This window comes from Anopheles coluzzii, chromosome 2 (genome assembly GCF_943734685.1).
Source record: "Anopheles coluzzii chromosome 2, AcolN3, whole genome shotgun sequence".
NCBI classification, from domain to species: Eukaryota; Metazoa; Arthropoda; class Insecta; order Diptera; family Culicidae; genus Anopheles; species Anopheles coluzzii.
In genome coordinates this window covers 37351031-37375022 of record NC_064670.1, presented here as the reverse complement: position 1 = coordinate 37375022, position 23992 = coordinate 37351031, and the positions used below count along the sequence as shown (strand labels likewise).

General features: G+C 47.3%; 1 protein-coding gene and 5 non-coding genes across 7 annotated transcripts; 3 read left to right on the top strand and 3 right to left on the bottom strand.

The window, feature by feature from the left end:
* The first annotated feature begins 3293 nt into the window (after window positions 1–3293).
* Window positions 3294–23976, top strand: LOC120948790 (rootletin). Of its 2 annotated transcripts, none has more exons than XM_049605691.1 (11): window positions 3294–5131; window positions 14487–15250; window positions 15324–15489; window positions 16049–16258; window positions 16342–17091; window positions 17173–17324; window positions 18231–18912; window positions 19122–19992; window positions 20067–20252; window positions 20328–22785; window positions 22876–23976. In XM_049605691.1, the coding sequence occupies exons 1-11, from the start codon at window positions 4268–4270 to the stop codon at window positions 22973–22975; spliced, it is 7203 nt and encodes a 2400-aa protein (XP_049461648.1). In that variant the 5' UTR covers window positions 3294–4267; the 3' UTR covers window positions 22976–23976. The 2 variants fall into 2 exon arrangements, with proteins under 2 accessions (XP_049461648.1, XP_040221436.2); XM_040365502.2 differs by lacking the exon at window positions 3294–5131 and adding an exon at window positions 14179–14392.
* LOC120954301 (U6 spliceosomal RNA) lies at window positions 13411–13517 on the top strand. Its single transcript, XR_005751674.1, has one exon. It is a non-coding gene; the product is annotated as a U6 spliceosomal RNA (small nuclear RNA).
* Trnar-ucg (transfer RNA arginine (anticodon UCG)) lies at window positions 17438–17510 on the bottom strand. Its single transcript has one exon. It is a non-coding gene; the product is annotated as a tRNA-Arg (tRNA).
* Trnah-gug (transfer RNA histidin (anticodon GUG)) lies at window positions 18072–18143 on the bottom strand. Its single transcript has one exon. It is a non-coding gene; the product is annotated as a tRNA-His (tRNA).
* Window positions 18965–19036, bottom strand: Trnag-ucc (transfer RNA glycine (anticodon UCC)). Its single transcript has one exon. It is a non-coding gene; the product is annotated as a tRNA-Gly (tRNA).
* On the top strand, window positions 23833–23904 carry Trnah-gug (transfer RNA histidin (anticodon GUG)). Its single transcript has one exon. It is a non-coding gene; the product is annotated as a tRNA-His (tRNA).
* Window positions 23977–23992: the final 16 nt, after the last annotated feature.

Below are 23992 nucleotides of genomic sequence, written 5' to 3'. Positions count from 1 at the left end.
TCTCTGAACATCGCTTAGGTGTGGGAGATAATCGTTCTTTGTGGGTTATATTTAAGGCAAAATGGTCAAAAACTCCTTGAATCTAAATCATACTCAATTGATGGTCGAATATATCATCATTGAGATCATAACTTAGTTTCGATGTGCTACAAGGGCCACTGGGCTTTTCTGGATGTATTAAAATTAAAGATGCTTTGACGGATAATGATTTCATAAAACATAACAGTTAAAGGAAAACATGAAAGACTATCCAAAACCGTACCGTATATATTTCATAGTATTTTCTTATTAAAACGAGATTTGAACTTCCATTCATTCTAAAGGTAGCGTCAAAATGGCTCTCAACAAGGTTGATTGGGAAGCAATGCGGCCCGCGAACTGAAAAGTTTGGAGACCCCTGATTTATATATTGACAAATTCTTTATAACCATAAGCAATCACAACATAGTTTTGCCAAACAGGACATGGTTGTTGACTCTCGGGAAGCGATTTGCAACCTCTTTGCAAAGCACTTTTCCGATGTGTTTCTTAGTCCTTTAATGAATTCGGAGGCGATATAGACTGACAATTCTAATGTTCCTAGTATTGTCTTTACAGGGTTTTCCAGGGATTCTCATAATTTTGGGAAGTGCATATCTTATGATGGAAATTGGACTTTATGGCACCCTTTTCTGACAGGATCCTTAGAAATTCCTGGTAGAATTGTTCAACAAGGGTGCTATAGAGTCCAATTCGTATTACATTAAGTTCATTTCACGTAAGAAAGAGTCAATAAAGTGTCCCAAAGCTATGAGAACTCCTGGAAAACCATGTAGCGTCGATTCGATAAATTTTGATGTTGATCTTGATGAACGTACGCTTGGCGATCTTAAACCTTCCTTCTCACCTGGCCCGGATGTACTACCGGCCTCAGTGTTAATTCGGAGTGTTGAAAGGCTTTGGCGATCCCGTTGTGCCAATTGTTTCAATTATCTTTATCTTCTTCTCAGTTTCCGACTGTTCGGAAGACTGCTTGGTTAATACCAATCTATAAAAAAGCACCGAGAATGTTGTTTTCGAATTACCGTGGGGTTTCGATTCGGTGTGCATGCAGTAAAGCTTTTGAATCAATTGTGCTACAATTTCCGCATTCGTATTTAAGCCCTCAACAACATGGATTTATGCCTGACCGTTCTACCACGATTAACCTGTTCTGTCTAGAGTCCTCCACGGTTCCTTGTATGGAAGCTGATCTAAGGGTAGTGTCGTGTATTGGGGCTTTAAGGCAGCATTTGATTGTTGCCACATCCCTTGTTTTTGGCTAAATTTTCAAATTTGGAGTTCTCATCTGTGATTGTCAACGTGCTTGGGTCTTACCTTTGCAATCGTACTTATAGGGAAAAAAATAATGACTGTGCGTCGGGTTAATTCTTAGGATCTTCAGGAGTACATCATGGTAGAGTGTTTATTCCTCTTTTTTCCTATTGTATCTTAATGATGTTAGTTTGATTTTACCTGCAGACAATCATCTTTATCATTTATCTATATTTATCTTTAGATCATTTACACAGACAATCTTAAACACTTATAACTCTTTACAGCAACTATAGCATTCGTTATCCCATTGTTGTGTGGCAAATATGCTTTCTCTGCGTTCGGAAAAATGTATGCATCACTTTAATTCGTACTTTCCTCACTTCGATGATAATATCTCTCTTTCTACCTTTCGTGCTCATCTTGCTGCGTTGTCTGTCACCCATCCATCTTTTCTATTACAGTTTTACAGTTTTTTCTCTTAGTCTGTGACACTTTTACTTACATAAAGAATAAAGAATAAATGTAATTTCACGGATAGAACAAACTATCTTAATGAACAAATCCAATGCAGCGCCGTACTATCAATTTAGTACATCACTGTATATATTGTCAGATGAACGTTTACTTTGTGGTACTTTGTGGTGGGATTAAAGTGATGCGAAAAGTAAAAAACTACAGTTCTTTCAGCTCCTCAGAACCATTATTCAACCAAAATTTACGCTTTTCCATCACACATTTCGCTGCTCCACACTCTTTAACCTAATGTATGCACGAAATATCACCATACACTACGCAACCTTATGGTGGCTGATCGATCATGCATTCGGGTTCATCAAGTAGCGATATTATTATCATGCCTTTATTCCAAACATCCCCCTGCACGCAGGATACGCTTGTTCGAACTTTTTGCTGAGGGTTCGGCCTTGCCAGCTTATCAAGTGTGCCTCTTATAGCTGCAAAGCTGCACCACCTCCCGCAAGCCCGTTTATGGCCGTGCGTCTCGTCCCATTTTCTTCCATCCACCAACAGGAAGATTGAAGAATGACGTCTTTCTCTCCTCAGCACGATCGTTGGAGAACATTCTTGCTCCAACACAAAAACAAAAAAAGCGAATCGAAAAAAGGAAATCCGATTCAGCATATCAATGTTTGTGGGTCGTACCTATACAAAACAAAGCTCTGGCATATACCGTATCGCGGGTACGCGCGTATCGTCCACCGTCAGCCCCACCAGGCGTCCCCATCGAAGCCAACCATAAGGAAGCGTAGTAGCAAGTGTGTACCGCGCGAGTATGTGTTCTCCTCTGCTGACACGTTTATGCGATTTTTTATGGTTTTATTGCGTGCATCGAGTAAACGCAAAACAGTCGGTTGGCTTCCCATCCGTGTACGAAAGGACGAACTCCCTTTGTTACCGTAAGCGAAAGCCAATTGCTGCTGCCAGTGGGTAACCGATTGCAAACGATGTGCTAGTATAATAATAAACATTTTACGACGATCGTCTCCCTAATGGACCAAAAATGGGCGGAACCGATCGTTGGTGAACTGTAAAGCTATGTGAGGAAGAGGCGAATCAAACTGCCATTTTAAATCAAGCTCATGTGTTGCTTTGATTGAAGTTATCGTATAAATTCGAACCTATCGATTAAATTTCCAACCAAGTGTTCAATATCTTGTCCGATAAGCTTTTACCGGTGCTTTTTATTACAAAAAAAAATGGAACATTACAATCAATCTCCCCAAAGTAACGCAAACAACACTTCAAATGTACAGCTGTACTTAATCGTCTGGAACTCTCTCTTGACACGGCCACCAAGAGGGCAATGCTGCCGGGGCGTCTGACCTGTGGCCGAATTGAGTTCAACCAACCGACATCTACACCGTCAAGTCACCGGACAAGTCGTCGAACTCGCCGAAAACTTTAACGTCCCGCCGTAGCAGCTTGTTTTTATTATGCTTGCCAATGGAGTTGGACTATGTTTTTTCGTTTTGTTTTGCTGCTTTTGCGAGTCTAGGCTGTTTGTGTTTTGCGCATGAAACACACCGTCGTCTCGGATCTTTGGCTTATCAGCATCACGCTACAACCGCTACAATGTTAAGTACCGAACAACCACACACACACGCCCGAACGATTACAGGTACCGGCGACCAGGGGGGGTCCTACGATCATCTCGAGACCGTGCACCGGATGTTTTCCCATCTTTTCCTCGTCGATCGCAGACTCGGTAGAAAGTAGGCTCAAGTCGTTGGCACAGATCATGCTGCTGCGTACAGTTTGGGGGGTTTGTCATTCTGGAGGCAGGTTTGGCTCGTTGATAACACACAACAGCGCGTTTTGGAGCAGAAACACCATTTCGCTGGAATTGTGTGTGGCGAGAGTGCGATAGAGACAAGACCACATTCTCGCACCCGTGACGGATGTGAAACCAACCAGGCACCACCAGACGACAGCGTCATCGATCTAGTAGGGAATGCCAGCCGTGTTGTTATCTGCTGATTCATCATCATCACCTTGGAGCTTTGCTCGACAAAAGAGTCCCGGTTGCTGAGGACTAGGTGTTACTCGTTTGACCCAGTTCACCTGGGGGGTTCAATTCCGATACACCAGTCTTTTCTCAGTCATCTTCGGACCTTAGGGAGTGATAGCCAGCGAGTTTTCAGCAAATTCAAGCCATCTCATCAGTTTCTGTTTATTTTCAATATCAAAACCTTTTTAAAATGCATTTGTGGCTGTAACAGTTGTCGGGCCAAAGTTGACATCCCTCAACCACGTGGTCCTTGCGTCCTCCACTTCAGGCTGCAGTAGTGACGGTTAAAAGTTTCTAAATTACTTTGCAAACACGTTGCCTGTGTGCTAACTTCTGCTTCCACTTGTGTGTGCTTCCGTATAGCAACCCATCCACACGGAAGAAGAAACAATTTGTTTGGGGGTCACGTGATAATCTGGCCTTCCCATTTTTCACATGTGAAAAATGGAATTCCACTCACGGGAAGCGAAAAATCACGACCACGGAAGTGGCAGTGTTGCCAGCACGCACCCAACCGTCGCGGTGGAATCCGCCTCCCAAGCAACAGCAGCAGTGCACAGGTTGTCAACACACTCCGCTACCCCAGTGTCGGCCGTCGGTGCCCGTTGCCTGGAACTCGTCGGCCAGCTCGTGGCACTCGAGACACGGCGCATGTCACACGGCACCAGTGGCAGCACGACCGGAGACGGCCCCGTGAACGTATCGTTGGTTGAAATCGGCGATCTATGCTTCGCTACCAAGGTGAACGATAAACAAATTATCTTCTGCACCAGGCAACGGCGGCCGTGCACCGAAACGGGGGTGAACAGTGGCCACCAGGATGTTAGAAAAGGGCCTGGCTCGGTTACGGGCGGTTCAGTTCCTCGTCAGTTGTCAGCCGGAGCGGATCGGCAGCCTCGAGCAGAAGTCGTAGCGTCGTGCAGCAGTGGTAGTGGTAGTAGCGGTGGTAGTAGTTGCAGTGCGGCGGTAGTAGCTGTTAGTGTTAACCGGTCCGGTGAGCTAGTGGATAGTTGGTTCCTAGCGGACGGCATACATTGGCTACGGGCGTCCGACGAAGCGGGTAGTGTCGACGATAGTGCGGCAACGGTGGCCGCCCAGTGGAGCAGCAGGGCCGGCAATCTCGACCGGAACGACGATCCGGGTCCGGCGGTTAGACTCATCTTCGACGACGGTGGTACCATCAACCGACGGACGACGAAAGCTGGTCGAGGGGCTCATCAGCAGTTTGAACAGTTTTGTGTCAAGTGCCGTGTGTATCTGTTCGAGCATTTCGCAAAGTTTCGCAGCAACGACGGCGTGATGTCACGCGTAAGTTTTACAACGCAAAAAAAGCAAGTTCTTTAGCACATTGTGGGTGATGAGTTTTTTTGGTGTAGTAAGTAAAAAGGTGCAGAACGCACACACTATTGGGCCATGTTTTGTGATGATGGATTTGGCTAGAATTGATCGATCTTTCTGATGTGCAATTATGTACGGAATTCGTCAGTAGTTCGCTCTTACAACCCGAACCTGTTATACACTTGCGATGTATCCTAGCACGAATGTGCCACTAAACGACCCGCAGACATGATACTCAGCCCAGCCACATCGGCCAACGGTAGGCTAGATTTTGCGCCGTTTATTGAAAGCCTTACGGACAAACTGCGAACATGCCCCTGTACCGTCCGTGACTGCGTATGTGTGTATGTGTGTGTGTTATGTGTGTGCATGTATTGTGGTATCGATTATCAACCTCCAACAACTCGAAGACTTCCTGTCGGAAACTCCGACCGCAAAGGGGTTCACACAGCAGATAACCGATGGTGTGCAGCTCCTCGGTAAACAGGTCACAGACATAAATCCTGTCCGTGTATTCTACCATTCCCGCCAACCCGACGCAGCACGGCTCAGTTTGGTGTGTGAACGGTGAGAAGGGTCTTGCAGGAATACGATCTGATTTGATTGTTAGTGGCGGTGGTGGTGGTGGTGGTGGTGCATAGTTTTATTTTTGGGGACCCCTGGGACTGTGAGTTTGGAAGGGAGAGTAGTACATTTATCAACTGTTCCTGTTGGTGAAAGAGGCATCATATCTCGTGCTGTAACATACTTTATCGGGTCTTCTGTTTAACGTTCAGTGAGGAATGGGTCCTATGGTTGCAAACCGCACGATTTTTACTATCAAACCTCTTGCGGGGAAAATAATCCCTCACGACACACAGTCCCTGCACGACTGGTGAAAGACATTTCATGATTTATGTTCGTGGCCTTGTTGTTCCTGTTCCCTTGCAAACAATGATTGAAAAGCATCGAGCTGGACGTATTCAAGACTGTTGAAAAATATGCACACATCATGCACTTTGCCCGGGATTACAGGAGATAAGCCCAGGCGCCACCAACCACCCACATCCGATCGATCGATCGACACACAGTGGCTTAACGCAGCATTCTACGATTGTTCTCCGCTTCCACCCTACCCAAAACAACCCTGTGCGCGTTGCGATCAAAATCGATCTGCAAGCGACGAACCGGCACCGACTAATCGACACCGGTCAGTGCACACGTGATCGCCACGCCACGCTACGGGTTAACGTTAGGTGCGGTGGTGGTGGCGACAGCGGTGGGCGTCCGGTCACCGGTGCGAAGTGCGGCTATGATAAGCAGCAGAAACTGCGGCGCTGTGATGATTCTGTGTTGCTTCCGGTTAGCCGAGGCCGCGCCCATCTCGCGTGTAGCCGAACCAGCCAACGCCGGCGCCAACCGGTTGCTATGCGCGCCAGTTTGCACATCTTCGTAACCGGTGCGCGCGCGCGTTTGTGTATATGTGTGTGTATATGTGTGTTTATTGTACTTTGGCGATGTTGTAAAGTCGGTCGCCGTCCTTCGCGATCGATTCTTGCGGACTCGCTTGTGGCTCGTCCGGTCCGGTTGGCGATTGGGTGGCACGTCCTCAGTGTGTACGCCTTTCCGTACACTTTGATCTCCGGACTCCGAAGTGCCCCCGGGTGGATCCAATTGATATTGCGGCCCGCCCGGCCAAGGCAGATGATAAGCACACATGGCGGCAGCATAATTTGTCGATGAGTTTAGATGGGCGGCCGGTTGCATCATCGGTTGGTGCGTTTCGATGGGGCAATGGGCGCTCTCTCTGTGGTTCGCAATTGGTGGAGTAGGAGGTGGTGGCGGTGCTGCTGCCCGCTGCTGCTGAACAAAGTACAATTCAGTAGTCAACTGTCTTCGGGTTGTAGATTGCAGTCGTGTGAAATGGTGCAATTACGTTGTTCATTGACTTATCGATTTGTAGTGGCTGCTCCATAAGTTCCATATGTTCTAAAGGAATGGTATTTCGAATACAGTGAAATCCGGATAGGAGATAATTCTGTATGAGCTCAAACTCAATATGGCAGATTATCAACGATTCATATTACTTAGATCAGAACCAAGTCTTGATGGGATACTCCTGCGTTTATATGGAGATTTAATGATGTTATAAATGCTGAATTGAACGAACAGGAAGATATCTCATGGCGTTCGATCCGGGATATGAACTTAATTGTTTGATATATTTGTCTTTCCTTGGCTCATTCTTGAGTATAACATATTAATTTACAGGGTTTATAAGGGGTCTTAAATAAATTAGTGTAACTTTCTGGCAACTCTTTCTTGCGAGAAATGAACTTCATGTGAATCGAATGCTATGGCATCCTTTTTGGGCAGGCCCATTTGAAATCCAATGGGAATTTCATATGTGCCAGTCCAAAAAAGCTGCTGTAGAGTCCAATTTCCGTCGCAAAAAGGTTCACTGCCCTTAAGAAGGGGTCAAAAAAGTGTTGCAAAATTATGGGAACCCCTGAAACCCCCTGTATAGCGTCGCCTGATCAGTATGTAGTTAGCACAGTTAGTACATTTGAAGATACTTAATAAAAGACTGCTTGAAAAGTCACTTGATTTGAACGATTGAAGCTGTAACCATGATAATTATAAAAAATCTTTCGGTTAAGAATTGGGAGGCGAAGTTTGTGATAGATTCTACAACTAAATTTTTCTTTTGCGTGCTGGTTTTCCTGGATCTGTTGTTCAAATCCATGTAATCTGTTGCTTATCAATCACTCTCAGTAACTGTATTTTTCAAAATGTTCATAAGAGTTGTTTTGAGCGCGTTTCTCAGTACGTAATGATTGATTAAAGTACTGGGCAATAGAACAGTTGCCGAATTTCATCACATTTCATAACGAATTACTACCCTTACATTACCACATATATTTGCGGCTACCAGTACGGGCAACTTATTATCACATCGACGTGTCCAAACACCAAACAGGAACTATACTTTCAATATTCATCCATCTATCACGCTTTTGAAACAAGCAGCTCGTTTTTTTTTAATTAGATTTAGCTGCCCACGGTGTACGCTAAAAGAAAGCACCAAGAAGCAAGAAATTATTATCATCGGCCGGCAACAGGACAACGAGCCGACAGAGTCACCCAAAGGTGATGGTAACGTAAAGCCGCGCTTTCATCTTCCGGACACCGGTAAAAGAATAATATTTTATAACAAATATTTTCGTCTTTTCGGCCCCATGCACGGGTGATTAGAGGCATGATGATGTAGGAGGACCAGAAATAGAACATTCATCTGGGGCGCTTTTGAGCTGCTGATGCTGATTGCGTAGCACTCTCCATACCCGTCTCAAGGAAGCCTCTGCAACGAAACTGCAGCACACGTTTCACAAATGCACGTGCAGATGGGACAGATGAGCCGAGCACAACGAGGGTGTATCACGTGCTCTAGAGCGTGTGGGAGTACAACTTTTGTTAGAACCGAACCGTCTACGATTGGTAACAGTGGCGTTTCTCGCAAAGTCAAGCATCAACGTTCAAAGTCCAGCTCGTCCCTTGGCTTGCGTTTGAGATGATGTGTGCGCTTTGCCAAGAGTTTTAGTTTGTTGATGTTATTTTGTGCGTGACTGGCGGTTTCATCAGCCACAGCCTCAGGCATCTTCCGAACCGGTTCGAAGTGGTTCCAGCAATTTGCTGATAACGCGTACCAACAAACACACACACACACGTCCAATAATACTCCTAAGCAGTAGACGCTTACCGTTGGTAGGCGCGTGATTAGACAAACAAAATCATCCCCCCTGATCCTCTACCCGGCGAGAAAGCCGCTCTTCTCTATTGTGGGGCAAGACAAAGTTTAAAAATGATCCACCAAAAGCGGGGCTGACTCCACCTGTTGCGGATGGACGGGTTAAAACGTCAATTTTTCAACACGCTTAATGCAAAGTGAGGGCCCCTGTCAGCAAACTGTCAGAAATGTAATCCGCTTGCCTTCCCCGAACGTCCGGAAAACGGGGAGCTCTCCGGCGGGCCTGCTACTCCCTTGGTGCTACTGACGTTCAATCGGAATTGGCCCATTCTTGGTGTGCGATGGGGGACACCCAATGTTCCTGTACCTGGGGTCGCAAATTCCATTGCTATTTGTACTACTTCTACACGTTTTGTTCCTGTTAGCCCCTCAGCCCCCCCAGTTGGGTGGGCGGTGTTTGGGCTTCGGGGGGGAGGGAGAATCGCGATGATTGCTTTTTCCGTTCCGCGTACGGTGGCACGCGATGTTGTGTGTATCGTGCACTAATTAGCGGGCAGTGGTGCAAAACCAATCATTATTTCATCATGCTCATCATTCGTGTGTGTGTGTGTGTGTGTGTGTGTGTGTGTGTGTGTGTGTGTGTGTGTGTGTGTGTGTGTGTGTGTGTGTGTGTGTGTGTGTGTGTGTGTTTGTGAATCCTCACGTCCTCCCCCTGTCCCGTACGTCCTGTCCCAAAGGGTGCAAAAACGATTCAGGACATTAATGCCAGCAGAACACACTACTGTTCGTTGTAGGCGATAGAGTGTTGATACGGTTTAAATTTGAGACAAACGGCTTCCACTGCAACTCCGCCTATGTGTGTGTGTCAGTGAATTTCAGGGTAAATCTATTTACCGAATTAGCCCATTTCCGCACTACGATAGTACGGTAAAGTGCAGAGGCAAAGGCAATGGTACAAAACTTTGCAGACGCCCCAAGGCTCTAATCGATGCAAGGCAAAGTTCGACATGATGATGTAACAGTAACAGTGGCAGTGCAATGTAAAGCGGCAGGTTATTGCACTGCCAAACGCGGGAGTAGTTTGCAATCTCTCTTCCGCAATGGAAAACAAACTGGAAGAGTATTTTGAGCATTTTGTTAGGCGGGCTGAAGGTAAAAAGGTTAGAATTGAATCGTTGTAAGATACTCATATGTTGGAACTGTTAATATTTTAGCAATTCGGCACAACCGTTCTAAAGGTGCAAATATAAATATTGTTGACGTTTAGGTAACTGTATTTACATTCGGACATAAGGCGGCTTCTTAAGCACCTTCATTCATTCAAGGATATAAGAGAACCCAGAGGAATAGAGTAAACTCAATTTTATATAAATTTCATTAGTTAAATCAGTTAAATTAACTGTTTGAATTCGAGTGAATTGAAAATGTTTAATTTCTAGTACACTCCACCGAATATCGGATGTAAGTAAATTAATAAAAAATCATAAATCTGTATTGAAATTAGTGAGGAAAATGGGTGTTTTACGGAATCTAATGATCCTAAAATATTTCAATAAGAATGTATCTCCAAATGCAATTTCACATTGAGCCTTTTACCGCACCAGCAAGAAACGTTAAAGTGATTGGCTTTTTTATGATCAATTTGAATGATTCACGGTGTATCACAAAGATAGCCTTTCTCAAACCAATTAAACCGAGTTTCCGAGCGAGTACTATTCAAACTAAAGACGAACATAATTGCTTCACAAAACGATTTACTCTGCTCACCTTGCCTAACGGAAGTAAGGTTTTCAACGAAATTTACTTAACTTTTATCAAGCACACCGGTGGCTTCACCACCAACCTACAGCCGAGAATCATTGCCAAACATACAGCTCACGTTTGCGTTTCCGATCCTTCGCATTTCCTAGGCGCGTTATCGATCAAATTTTGCGCACCCGCTGTCCCGATCTAATTCCCCAAAGGGCCGCATCCTCTCCCCCCCCCCCCCCCCCTGATCCGCTCCCCGGCTTCTTCGTTTGCGTTCTCACCGCGCGCACTAGCCTTCTGTCCTACATACTGGGACCGTTTTGGTTACTCCAAAAATTTCGATCTCACAAAACTTTTACTACTTCGCTAAGAGGGGATACGATGGGAGAGAGGGGGGATTAAACCCGGTACCACATTCATTGGGCGTGTAAGTGTGTTTGGGGTGAACAAATAGTAGAGAGTTGCGCGTTAAAGATGGATGAGGAGAGGTTAGTAGTTTGGCCATAAATCAAAACCACGGCACAGGGAGGATGGCGGAGGGAGATGTGTCTCTATGCCATGGTGGGAAACGGATTCGGTTCCGTGTTTGAACACCGTAGTGCCGGATAGTGGTGAACAAAAAAATCACGAACCAACTTGCTCATCGATAGATATTAACCCACCAAATGGAACACGCGACGCATGATTTGTGTGTGTGTGTGTGATATCGTTTTGACAATTTCCCGAATTTACTCGTAGGTGAAAAAAAAATATATTGAAATAGAGAAAAAAATGGTTTTGAGCCACAAGCACAACACCCCCCCCCCCCCCCCTGCTCAGCAGTCATCATCGAAACCAATCCGAATGTGGTGGCACTAGAGTTCGCAGCCGTAGTACGTAAATAAAATCGTATTACTTCCTGCAATACATGCCTTGCCTTGCCCGGCTGAAGCGATGAAGATCCGTTCCTTCGCGTGCAAAACAACGAGGAGCCGATCCATTTAGCCTCCGCTGTTCAGATAGGGTAGACCTATCATAAATAATCATAAACAATCTGGCATACCCCCTCCGGCAAGCCCCCGTTTTAATAAAGCCCGTAAACAAGTAAATAAATAAGTGGAAAATTGTGCGAAAAGGGAGGAAGGAGCTGCTGGCTCCACCACCTCTACGTGAACGACTCACTGGCGCTGCTGACTGTCTGTCTCTCTGTGGAGTGCAAACTTGCGTTCCTTGTTGTGTACAAAATATTCTGAATTTTTAAAAGCAGCCGCCAACATCTGGATGACAAAATTCGTCGATTCGTACTGTTCCGCCTAGAGTGCCCGGAATATGTTATTTAGTACACCGTGATGAGACCGACCACCCAATACTGTTGACCATTTATTACCCCCAATGTACACACGCGCACCCCTTGACGACGCGCCTAGTAGGCCTTGCGTTCTAAAGAGTCTTTGTTTTTCCATCACCTTCCACACATTAGTATGGCTGGGTGGTATCAACGGTATATTGATATTGAAAAACGAAAAGGTTTGTTTGATTGGACTTACAGCAAGCCGCAATGTGAGGGGGAGGGGTAGAAGGGAAGGTATTTTATTGACTGTGTACACACTACCACCCTATGGTAAAAGGGGTAAAAAAATGTTTGTGTACCTTTAGTATGCGTTTGTGGTGATGAATTGTGGACGTTTTCTGGTAAACTATACCATTCGGGGGTACAAGGGGAACAATAAGATTCTAACTAAATACAATTGTATTAATTGTATTTTAAATCTTATGGATGTAAAAAGAAATTCCACGGGGAATGGATGGGTTCTCGATTTATCCCCATTTGCTCTTCTACATTTAGAATCCATCACTGCAAACACAAATCAAACATCCCCTTCGCTGCTGTACCCCATGCTCGCGCTTGTACAGTAAATAAGTTACTCTCTCATCAGCATAGAGTATAATGATTAGCAATCGGTTGCGTAATTGTGCATGTGATCGGCGCGCAACGGAACACTACTCCACCAGTACCTGGCTGGCGTGCGCGGTGCGCACGGACAGAACCACGCAACGATCCGTGACTGATTCGTTTTCAAAACAACGTGGCAAACAATCACCCCAAGACGCCTTTTTATTTTTTCTGTTTTTGTTTTCGCTGTCATTTCTGTGTTTTGGGGGTTTTTGTTTTGCGTATCCTGATAGAGTGTATGAAATAGCAAATAGAACTTTATGTATGTCCTTCAATTCTATTTTGTACACGCATTATCTTGCTCCACAACCGCAGAACTTTCCGGCAATGATGGACAAGGCCAAAAATCCCACTCGTCATCAACAGCGAACGACGACGGTTCCAAAGTTCGGCAAAACTATTAACAAAAAACAAACAAACCAATTGGCTGGCTTATTAATGTGTAGTAATGGGAGATAGAAATCCATTAGTCAGTTTTCCATCCATTTCGTTTTGCTTTGCGCTATTGAAGCAATAATAATCGTATGAAATTAAAATGACAACCGTGGTAATTTGCTGATTGAGAATGTTTACTCACCGCAAATGCCACCCCACATATAGCGAAGGATATATGGACGTTAGTCCTGCCACCGATGCCACCGACCTTTTGTGTTTTTCATCGTGCAGGTACACACGACTGTGCTACCTTTTAGCCCTTTTGTATGCGTGCGCTTGAAGGGTTTATCGGAACCTTACAACAGTTGTAGCTATACGGCTGCGTGTGGCTTCTAACGTTATCCATCGCTAGAAGTGAAACGAGCGTGCGTAGGTATATATATGAAATGGAGTTGCTCTCTGCTTGTCCTAGCTTCGGCTGGACATATACTAAAATTGGAACGATACAGAGAAGATTAGCATGGCCCCTGCGCAAGGATGACACGCAAAATCGTGAAGCGTTCCACATTTTTTGACACTTTTCCCATTCCTCTGCTTCCTTTGACGACATCATATGATATGATTCTAAATGCTTGAATATTCCTTTTATTTTACAACAAACCAACGTTTAGTTTTGCTGTTTTTAGAAATACATTATTTAAGCTTCACTTTATCTTTGTAATATTGCCCACATATATAGGGTATGGAACTATATCCTCTGCGGGTTATTACATAGATCTCCTGATTACAGTGAAGTTTAAGTATATTCTCTATCCTACACACACACTCTCTAATAGATTGCGCTTCACAATGCCGGTTCAGATCGAAATCAAAAACACAAATGTTTCTCTCTCCCTGGATAGACACGTGTCCTCGAGTGAAAGTGTGCAGCCAACCATGACCAGCACTAACACTACGGGTGCGCTGCTCTCCCACGATGCAGCAGAGGGGTCTTTCTAGCCCCCTATACACCTGATTTACAACGTGTGGTCATTTGCCACCCTCTTGTGAAGCGTATTTCGTGACGTCGTAATTATTCACCTGACCACATGCCACAGACCGCCCCGCTACTGTGCTGCGTAGTGTTGTTTGCCGTTCTTGCCGCCTGCCTTTTGCAGAGGTCCTTCCGATTCCGAGTGTTTTGATATCGATTTTTTCCCCCGTTGACCAAAACATGACCACCCTTCTCACAGAGACAACCACATTTTTGGTTGGCCGCAGTTGCCAAACACACACACGAAACCATTACGGACAATGTCCAGGCAACTTGTGGGGCAGCTTTACACCGGCAGTCTTGTCGTGGATGGTGGTCAGTGCGGATGAAGTCTCCTGGGCAAGTGCTGCGTGTGCCTTACTTTTAATCTTGTTCATTGTGTTTTTTGCAATGAAAAAAGTAGTTTCATTTCAGGTTATTATTTTTTATATATATTTAAAATAGTGTTGCATGGGTTTGAACGAAATCATCCAATGTTCTCCTCTTCTCTCGTCATGTTTCATTATAGTTAAATGGTAAAGATTGTGCTCCGAGCCTAGGATTGCGGCACTCGGAAGGAGGCGGTGGTGGTGGTGGAGGTAGTGCTCTAGCCGATCGCTCCAAGAAACCGTTTTCAAGACCGTTTAACAAGAGCCGGCTGCAGCACGAACCGTCGTCAACAACTACTGGTGGAGGTGTAAGTGGAACAGGCGGCCCGCCAGCAACAACCGCTAGGATGCCGTCCAGCACGGGAAGCAGTAGTGGGCCACCGAGTGCGGCTGACACGAGCGCACTCATTCGTCAAAACAACGAGCTGCGCCACCGGCTCCAGGAGGAGGCCAACAACTATCGGCGCCGGCTAGAAACGTACAAGCAGGCGCAAAACAACCAGGCGGCTCTGGTGAGCCGGCTACAGGCGAAGGTATTGCAGTACAAACAGCGCTGCTCGGATCTGGAACAATTGCCACCGAGTGCTGGTAGCTGTTCGGGTGGTGGTGGTGGTGGTGGAGGTGGACGCTATGCTGGAGGGTCTGGAAGTCGCGAACCTTCGCCCGGATCAAGACATCTGCATCATGCACACCATGCTCCGTCACCGCCTCCATCGGCAGGGGGTGGTGGTGGTGGCGGTCCCATCTGTACCGATGTGACTGGGGGGCCGCTCAGCTTACCCTCGGCATGTCCGGTAGCGCGTGAACGCGCTCGATCACGATCCCGGTCGCAGTCACCGTGCCGGAAGTATTCCGAGGGATCACACGACGAAATCCGCCATCAGCTTGACGAGGAACGACGACGGTAAGTCAGGTGTTGATGTGTTGTGGCCAACTGGCCCTTCAATGAAAAGCTAACTCGTCTATTTTGTGTACAGTTGCGAAAAACTACTGGTCGAGAACTCCTGCCTGCGACAGCAGTTGGAGGAGTCTCATCGTACCAACGAAGCATTAACGAACGATCTCCAAAAGCTTACCAACGACTGGGAAAGCTTACGTGATGAACTGTTGAGCAAGGAGGACGAATGGAAGGAGGAAGAACAGGTAGGTTGTTTTGTGGCTGTTTTTTTTCTATTACTGGCCTCGTCCGTTAGAGATTCAATAGGCGCGAAACCGTACAACAGTTTTACCCTCATGTCAGTGTGCTCACTCTCTCACAATCTCTATCAGAAAGAGATAGCAGTTACGTTGAGCGAGCAGGGCAAGATTCCGCGAAACTACCCCGTTTTTTATTTATAGAACACATAGTGTGCCATGCTTTTATGAGCAATGAGAAACATGCGTTAGGGCTATGCATCGCTAGCACGGCATGTGGTAGATAGTTCAGATGGTTGTGAAAGGGTGCGTATGGGCAAGGAAATGATGATGGTCGTGTTGCGCAAGCGAACGATGCTTGACACCGGCAGACCAACCTAATTATGTTACGACAAGGTGTCGGCATGGGTACAATCTGATCCTTCACTTTCAATAGAAATATGTTGACGTGCCTCTTAACAAACTATTAACTTACTTATGTGTCTCACATCGTTAACTTACTTATGTGTCTCACATCGTCTGTGATGCTGGAAATATATCTAACCTCCATCATTTCAATCACTACAAGGCTTTCAACGATTACTACAACAACGAGCACACGCGACTGCTCAAGATGTGGCGCGAGGTGGTTCAGGTACGACGGATGTTCAACGAGATGACGTCCACCACCAAGATGGAGCTGGGACGGATGCATCTCGAGCTTTCCGGTACGGTGCGAGAAGTGTCTGGCGCTTGCAGTGGCGTTTCCGTCAATCTCAAGCAATCGTCCAAATTTGAGGTAAGCTCGGCGTTTTTGTGTTGTTTTGTTTGTTGTTGCCTTCATCCTGATCTAATGCTCTCCTGCACTACACTACTACTCAGGAGGCCCAACAAATGCACATTGAGCGTGAAAACATTGAACTCAAGTCGCAACTGTCCGAGCTGCGGCTGCAGTTCGAGGCGGCTAAGCAAGAGATTGGCCAACGAGATCAGCGGCTGCAGCAGATGGCACAGGAGCTGAAGCTGCTGGACGATCGCTACACCCAAGCCGATAGCCAGGCAGCCCAGGCCCATCGAATGAACGATGAGCTGGAACGGCTGCAGGCTGCACTGCGCGACATAGCCCATGCCGTGGTGCAGGATGCGGAAACGAGTGCTTCCGCTGACATGGGTGGTTGTGGTGGTGGTAGTGCCGGCGAAGGGGGGCAACACCATCTTCACCTCTCGCAACCAATCGTTTCGCCCGGAGTGGCTCCTCGATCGCCCAAACGTGCGTCTGGCGGGATGGCCGGTACTGGCGGCAGTCTGCGAGCGTCGCAGGCATTTGCCGAAGGGACGATTTCGGCGGTCCAGGCAGCGCTACACAAGTACCAGCTAGCCATACACGATCTGCAGGTTAAGCTGCAGACGAACAACGACGCACTGAAGGCCACCCGGAAGCAGTACGACAGTTGCGAGCATGCACGGGACACGCTGTCTGGGAAGGTTTCGGAGCTAACGGAAAAGCTCGACTCGGCCAACCATCAGCTCTCGGAACTGTACAAGGAGCGGGACAGTCTGCAGAAGACGCTGGATGGTTTGCGCTCGGATAAGCACACGGTTGAACGGGGCAAGGCGGAACTGAACTCCATCGTAAGTTGTGTTTATGGTAACAGAATATGTAAATGGTCAATACAGGGCTTTAAAATTACGACACTATTTTTTACAAAACAGGTCGATAGTTTAAACACCGATTATGAGAAGCTACAGAACGTCAATAGTAAACTGCAGAAGATGTACGATGCGTTAGAGGAGGAGAAAAAGATGATTGAGCTGGAGCTGCAACGTGTGCATAAAGATAAAGATATTCAGGAACTGAATTTGAGGTAAGTAATATGCACAAAAATTAATTAAAAAAAAGTTAATGAGATGGTATGCAATCATGGCTACCAAAAACAAAAGAACTGTACATATTAGCAGCAAAAAGTTCCTGGGTGTTCGACCGTGACAGGACTCGAACCTGCAATCTTCGGATCCGAAGTCCGACGCCTTCTCCATTAGGCCACACGGTCGCTTGGGAGAGGGCGTCTTAAACGCATACACAAACTCTAGCGACCTCTTTCTCTTTGGAGTGTCATGTAATTTTCTTTGCGAACATACCCTACATGAAACTGAATCAACAGTTCTCACTGTACTTTTTGGACGATTTATTAATTCCTATTTTGTTCATTCATTTACTACAAGCTACACATTTACGTTTACTCAACATCGTATTGAAGATGCAGAAGATCTTCCAACTTCAATTAAATGTAAAATAATATTTGCGTGTCCATATGCACAAAAGCGGACTTTCTAAGTAGTTTTATTTTAGTTAAATTATGGTTGATATATTTAGAAATTTAGATATTAAGGTTATATTTATCACCTTAACAATGCTCTTTATTGGTCAATTTGCTTTTTCTTACCCAAGTTTACTCGATCTAGTTGCAAATAGTTTGCAATCTCCGTTTATATGAAGCGTTATATTAAAAAAAAGCAGCTTCTTGCAAGAATAATGACCTAGCTTTCTTCTTTGGTGCAAAAAAATATCATTGCCTCTGTTTCCCTCCGTGACAGTGTGCGATGTGCGACACTGCCGTGACCAGGATTCGAACCTGGGTTACTACGGCCACAACGTAGGGTCCTAACCACTAGACGATCACGGCTACGAGAACGAGATGGCTGAGGGCTCGCCCTACACCCTTTTGAACTCTTTGTCTGTCTTCCCTACTCATTTCTTTTACCCTTTCTAGAGCGGAAGAGGAACGATGCAGCCGACTGCGCGAGGAAACCATAACCCTTCGCGAAGAGTTGAACAAACTGTACCTTTCTCGCGATTTGCTCGAACAGCAGCGCATTGAATCGGACGGGTTGTTGAACATGCTCGAGAAGCAGAAACTTGAGTTAGAATTCGAACTAGATCGCGTAACTGGCGAACGTAATGAGCTACACAGCACCCTGGAAAAGCGTACCAACTCTAACGAACACCAGGAGCAAGAAATTCGTCAGCTCAAAACGACCGTGGCGCAACTAGACGAAGAGCGGGGCAAATTGCGTGCCCAGTCAAGTGACCAAAGTGCGGATTTGGCCTCACTCAAGAAGGAACTCATCAGTGCTGAACAGGCACGGCTTGATCTCGACTCAGAAAAGTTAGCCATCAGCGAACGGTTGAAGTGCCTCGAGATGGAAAAGGACAAAATTGAAGCGGAACTAAGCTGTGTGGCTCGCGAGCGCAATGATCTCAGCAATCAGCTTGCAACTATTTCACGCAAAAAGGAAACAATCGGCGAGGAAGTGATGCGTCTTCGGCAGCGGCTGGAACAGTCGAACGAGATGAACGGCCGGCTGAACCGCTCCCTGGAGGAATTGGTGAAGGAGAGCGAAGAAAAGACGGTCACAATCGAAGGACACGAGAAGGAGCTGCAACGACTGCAGGTAAATATGCTGCTCCGTCTGAGATGTCGGTACAAAAGAAAAAAAGTTTTCGTGCGTCGGCCGGGAATCGAACCCGGATCAACTGCTTGGAAGGCAACTATGCTGACCATTACACCACCGACGCGCTTGAGAAGGGAGGGCCACCATACCCTTTTTGTTAACTATGCCTTCTTTTTCTTCCTTTTTCTCCCTTTGCAACTCTCGTCCAGGAACAACTTGCGTCGCTGCGCAGCGAAAAGGAATCCTTGGAAGCCGTGCTTTTCGACACGAACACATCGCTCGAAGAAGCTGAAGCCAAGAAGGATGCTCTGGAGCGCGAAAATCAAGATCTGCTCATCAAACAGGAATCGCACAAAGCGCTAATCGCTCGGCTCAACAAAGACCTCGAGAACGCGGAACGCCGCGCACAGGACATTAAGATACAGCTGACAAACGCAGCCGCCAATCAGGAGGCCGAATTCCTGCAGAAGCTCTCGAATCTGCGCACCTTTAGCGAGGAAAACATTAAAAAGCTCAACGATGAGAAGGAGCAGATTCGTCAATCGCTGGAAAAACGTATGCAGCAGTCGCTCCAAGCGCTAGAGAGCGCCAAGGATGCCGAGATTCGGCAGCTACGAGAGCAGTTTGAAACATTGCAGCTACACTTGGATGCGCTGAACCAGCAGCACGAGGAAGTGATTTTACGGGCCGAGAACGAAAAACAGCAAGCACTGCTGATTGCTCACCGGGATAAGCAGGCAGTAATCGAAAAGCTGGAAGTCACGGCGCGTGAACTCAAGAATGAGTTGGAGAACGGTGACCGCTTGAAACGGGAGATGGCCGCGCGGCAGGAGAAGGACCGTACAACGATCGGGTGCCTGCGGGACGAAGTCACCAAGATGCGCACCAAGGCCGAAGAGGCGCGCATTCGAGCGGAAGAGGAAATGAATCGACTCGAGGTGGTGGCAGGATCACTGCGCGAAGAGAAGGAAACGCTGCTCAAGGATGCAGAGGAATTGAAGGTTCAACTGCGCCTGTCCGAGGACCGTTGTGATGCATTAAACCATCAGCTGCAAGATACACATCGCAAACTAAAGGAAGGTTAGTTGGGTTACGTTTAAGGATGTATTTTTGGTTTCCATATCAATAAAGCGGACCTGTGTTTTCGTTTTCAGCTGAAAATAGCACAGATGCTACTAGGAAGGATCTAACGGACACGAGACGGACACTGGCAGACAGCAACATTGAAAGGGACAAGTACGCCAACAGCAACAAAGAACTGCGCGATCACGTGAAACGTGTTGAGGAACAGCGTCGTCAACAGGCACGCACCATTGAGGATGCTCTGGCCAAAATTTCTTGTAAGTAATACCCCCGGTAATAGTAGTTCAGGTGGAGATGGTAAAATATACCCTTTCTGTTATCCTTTTCCGTAGCTCTTGAAGAAACGCGCAACGGACTGGAGCAGGACAAGGTGCGCCTGCAGACAATACTCAAAGAAACCGAAACGAATGTCACAAAACTGAACCAGGAGCTGTCCAATGCTCAAACGGACATACAAAAGTTCCAGACGGACACGAGCCAAAAGGATGCCTCGGAGAAAGAGCTGCAGGCCCGTCTGGCAAACGAAGGCGAGGAGAAAGAACGTGTGCTGGCGGAGCTACACCAGATCAAGAAGCAGATGGCCGACCTTGAGGGTACGCTGTGCGCCACACGCCAGGAACTTGGCCGAGCGCGTTGCAAAGCGAACCAGGACGAGCATCGGTTCCATCAGCGCGAGCAGGAACTGTGCGCTCGCAACGAGGAGGGCCGTGGGCGTGAGAAACGCCTCGAGGACCAGAAACACAACCTGGAGGTGTGTCTGGCCGATGCGACACAGCAAATCCAGGAGCTGAAGGCACGCCTCGGAGGTGCCGAGGGACGCGTCCGTGCACTCGACGAACAGCTGGTACAGCTGGAGTGTCAAAAGAAGGAGGTTGAAAACAAGCTCAGCTCAATCGGGCACACGTTGCGCCGTATTGCGGGCATCCAGATGGACGGTTCCGTCAGTTTGCCGTACCGTCTGATGAGTCCGTCACGTCGCTACAGTCCAGCGCGAGGTGGTACCGGTGGTCGTTCGGAAGGTGGTGAACATCATCATCATGACCGTCACCATCACGGGCACCATCATCATCACCACGGGCATGAGACACGCAGTCTGTCCGGTGAGAATGTGCTGATCGATGTCGATCCGGAAATGGTACGCAAGGGCGTCCGCTCGCTCATGCAGCAGATTGCGCACATTGAGCGCGAGCGGGATGATTTTAAGGTGCAGCTGTGTACTGCCCGCAAGCAGCTTCAGGAAGGTAGCGATGCACAACTGCGTCTCGAGACGAAGATCAACAAACTGCAGCAACACGTGCGGGCAGTGCACGAGGACAAAACCAATCTGGAGGCTCGATTGGCGCAGAAAACGAGCGCTTTACAATCGACCGAAGAGACACTTCGCCAAAAGTCGGACGAACTGACGGCTTTGCGTGAAAAGGCTACCCAGCTCGAGCAGTCGCTGACGAGCACAAGCGAGGAGCGAACGCACCTGGAGGAACGGTTGGACAAATGTCGTCAGTCCGGTGCGCGGCTCGAGTCGGACAAGCGCCACCTGCAGGACGAACTGGCTCGCACGGAAGCCCGTGCCACCAAGCTGGATCTGCAACGAGTCGCTCTGGAGGGTGACATACAGCGGCTGCAGATGGCAATGCAGGAGAAGGATTGTACGGTGCGCAATCAGCAGGAACGGTTGGAAAATCAGCAGCGCTCACTGACCCAGCTGGAGGATCGCTGCGTAGCGCTCAAGAGTACGGTCGATCAGCTGAAGGAGCGGCTACAGGCAGCGGCCATCACCGAAACGGAACTGCGCGGTGAAATCAGCGGCCTGCAGCGGCACAATGCCGACCAGAGCCACACGTTTGCGCTCGGCCAGGACAAGCTGAAGCAGCTGCAGAAGACGCTTAGCGGCAGTGAGAACGAGCGACGTGTGCTGGCCGAACGTTTGGACGCTGCCCAGCATACAATTAACGAGCTGCGCCGTAACCAGCAGGCCTCCCAGGACAGTACAACACGGCTGCAGGAGCAGCTCGCCGAGTGTGAGTTGCAGAAGTCGACGCTCGAGAGTCAGCTGCGACTTGCGAAATGGAATCAGGAAACAAGCGAACAATTAGCAGCCACGGGAGGCAACCTCGGCGGTGGCACTGGTGGTGCTGGTGGCAACACATCCGGTGATCAGGAGCTTACTCGCCAGCTAATAAGTTCACAGCGCGAACGTAACGAACTGCGCAACAAGGTGGAAGCACTGAACGAGAAGATCCGCACACTGGAGCGCGATCAGCAGCGTCCCGTCGGCAAGTACGATCGGTCGGAGAAAAAGTCGGGTGAGTACGACTCAAACCGGATCGAGTCGACGACGTACAGCTGCGGTTTGGATCATGCGCAGCTCGAGCAGGAGGGTCGCGAGTTACGCATGAAGGTACGCCGCTTAGAAACACTGCTTGCCGAGAAGGAGGCAGAGTTGGCAAGATCGCGGGCAAAACTGCTCGAATCACCCAGCAAGGCAAGCAGTCTGGGTGGTGGTAGTGTCGGTGCGGACGTCGAGCGGTATCGAAGCGCTCAGGTACAGGCCGAACGATTGTTAGACGCGCGGGAACAATCGCACCGGCAGCAGGTCACCCGGCTAGAGAACCAGATCGCTATGTTGAGGGAACAGCTGGCACAAGAAGCGAAACGACGCCAGCAGTACATATTACGTAGTTCGCGCGCTGGTAGAGAGATGCAGCAACTGCGACAGACCATCGGAGATTCGCTGCGCAATGTGGCGCAGGATCCACTCGACACGAGCTTGCTGGAAAGTGAGGCACGTCGGTAAGAAGTCTTTGCTTTCTCTACACCGTTGTTTAGTGCGTATGGTGCAATAAAGTGGCATATTATCTTTTTTTTTGTATTATCCTTCAGACTGGACAGCGCTGTATCGATGAGCTTGCCGCCAACTACGTCCGCTACTGGTAGAGGAAGAGGAGAGTACGATCGCAGTCTTAGTCCTACGTTTCGTTAGTAGCACTTGACCAGAAATACTTCCCATATTACACATATATACACTGCCCCCCACACGTTTTAGTGGCAAATGGCCAAACGACGACTACACAAAGTCGTTTGCAAGAGCGTCGTTTTCGACCAAACCAAACGAAAGTGGCCCAATCGAAACGCCATTTTAACGTCTAACCTATCCGTCCATCATCTAACTTAGATTACAAGCTGCGTGTCACCTTTAACACCATGTCGCTTTAAGTAGAAACGTTTGATCTCCGAGAACTAGTTATCCAAACTTGAAACGTTAGGCAAGATGGACCCATTAACATAAAAAATAATAATCAATTTCGAGCAATCATTTAGATGCAAACAATGCTTTTAACAGTTCGCAGAGATTACAGTACCCAACACAGCGCGGGAAAATAAGAATCATCAAATCGTACGCAAAAGAATACATATTTAGAATAAGTACAGCCACAAACTGCAATGAACTAAGGGTTGTAACGGATATCGTTATGAAGATCTCATTATCATATAATATTCAGCTGTTAAGGAGCATTTGCGAGGAGAGTAATTGAAAAAGAACACACATCAGCATCATCGCTTTAAATCACAATTTTTAACAATCAACAGAATTGTTCCTCTAGCGTGTAAGTTTTGGCTCCGTTTAGGACAAAAATAACCCCCATTAGCTAATCATTTTTGACCGACCGATTGTCGTGCATATGAAAATCAACATGAAATAAAGTACTTCTTTTAATCAATGGTAACCGTTTCAATGTTAAATCGCAGAATAGCAAATAACCGTTCCAGATGTGCTTTGAGAAAAGGTGTTGAGTTCTAATGGGTATCTAATCTCGCCTCTCCTATCAACACTCAATAGCCGTGATCGTCTAGTGGTTAGGACCCTACGTTGTGGCCGTAGTAACCCAGGTTCGAATCCTGGTCACGGCAGTGTCGCACATCGCACACTGTCACGGATGAGTGAGAAATAATTTTTTCGGTCTTATTACCATTTTGTAATATTATTCCTCGGCTACCT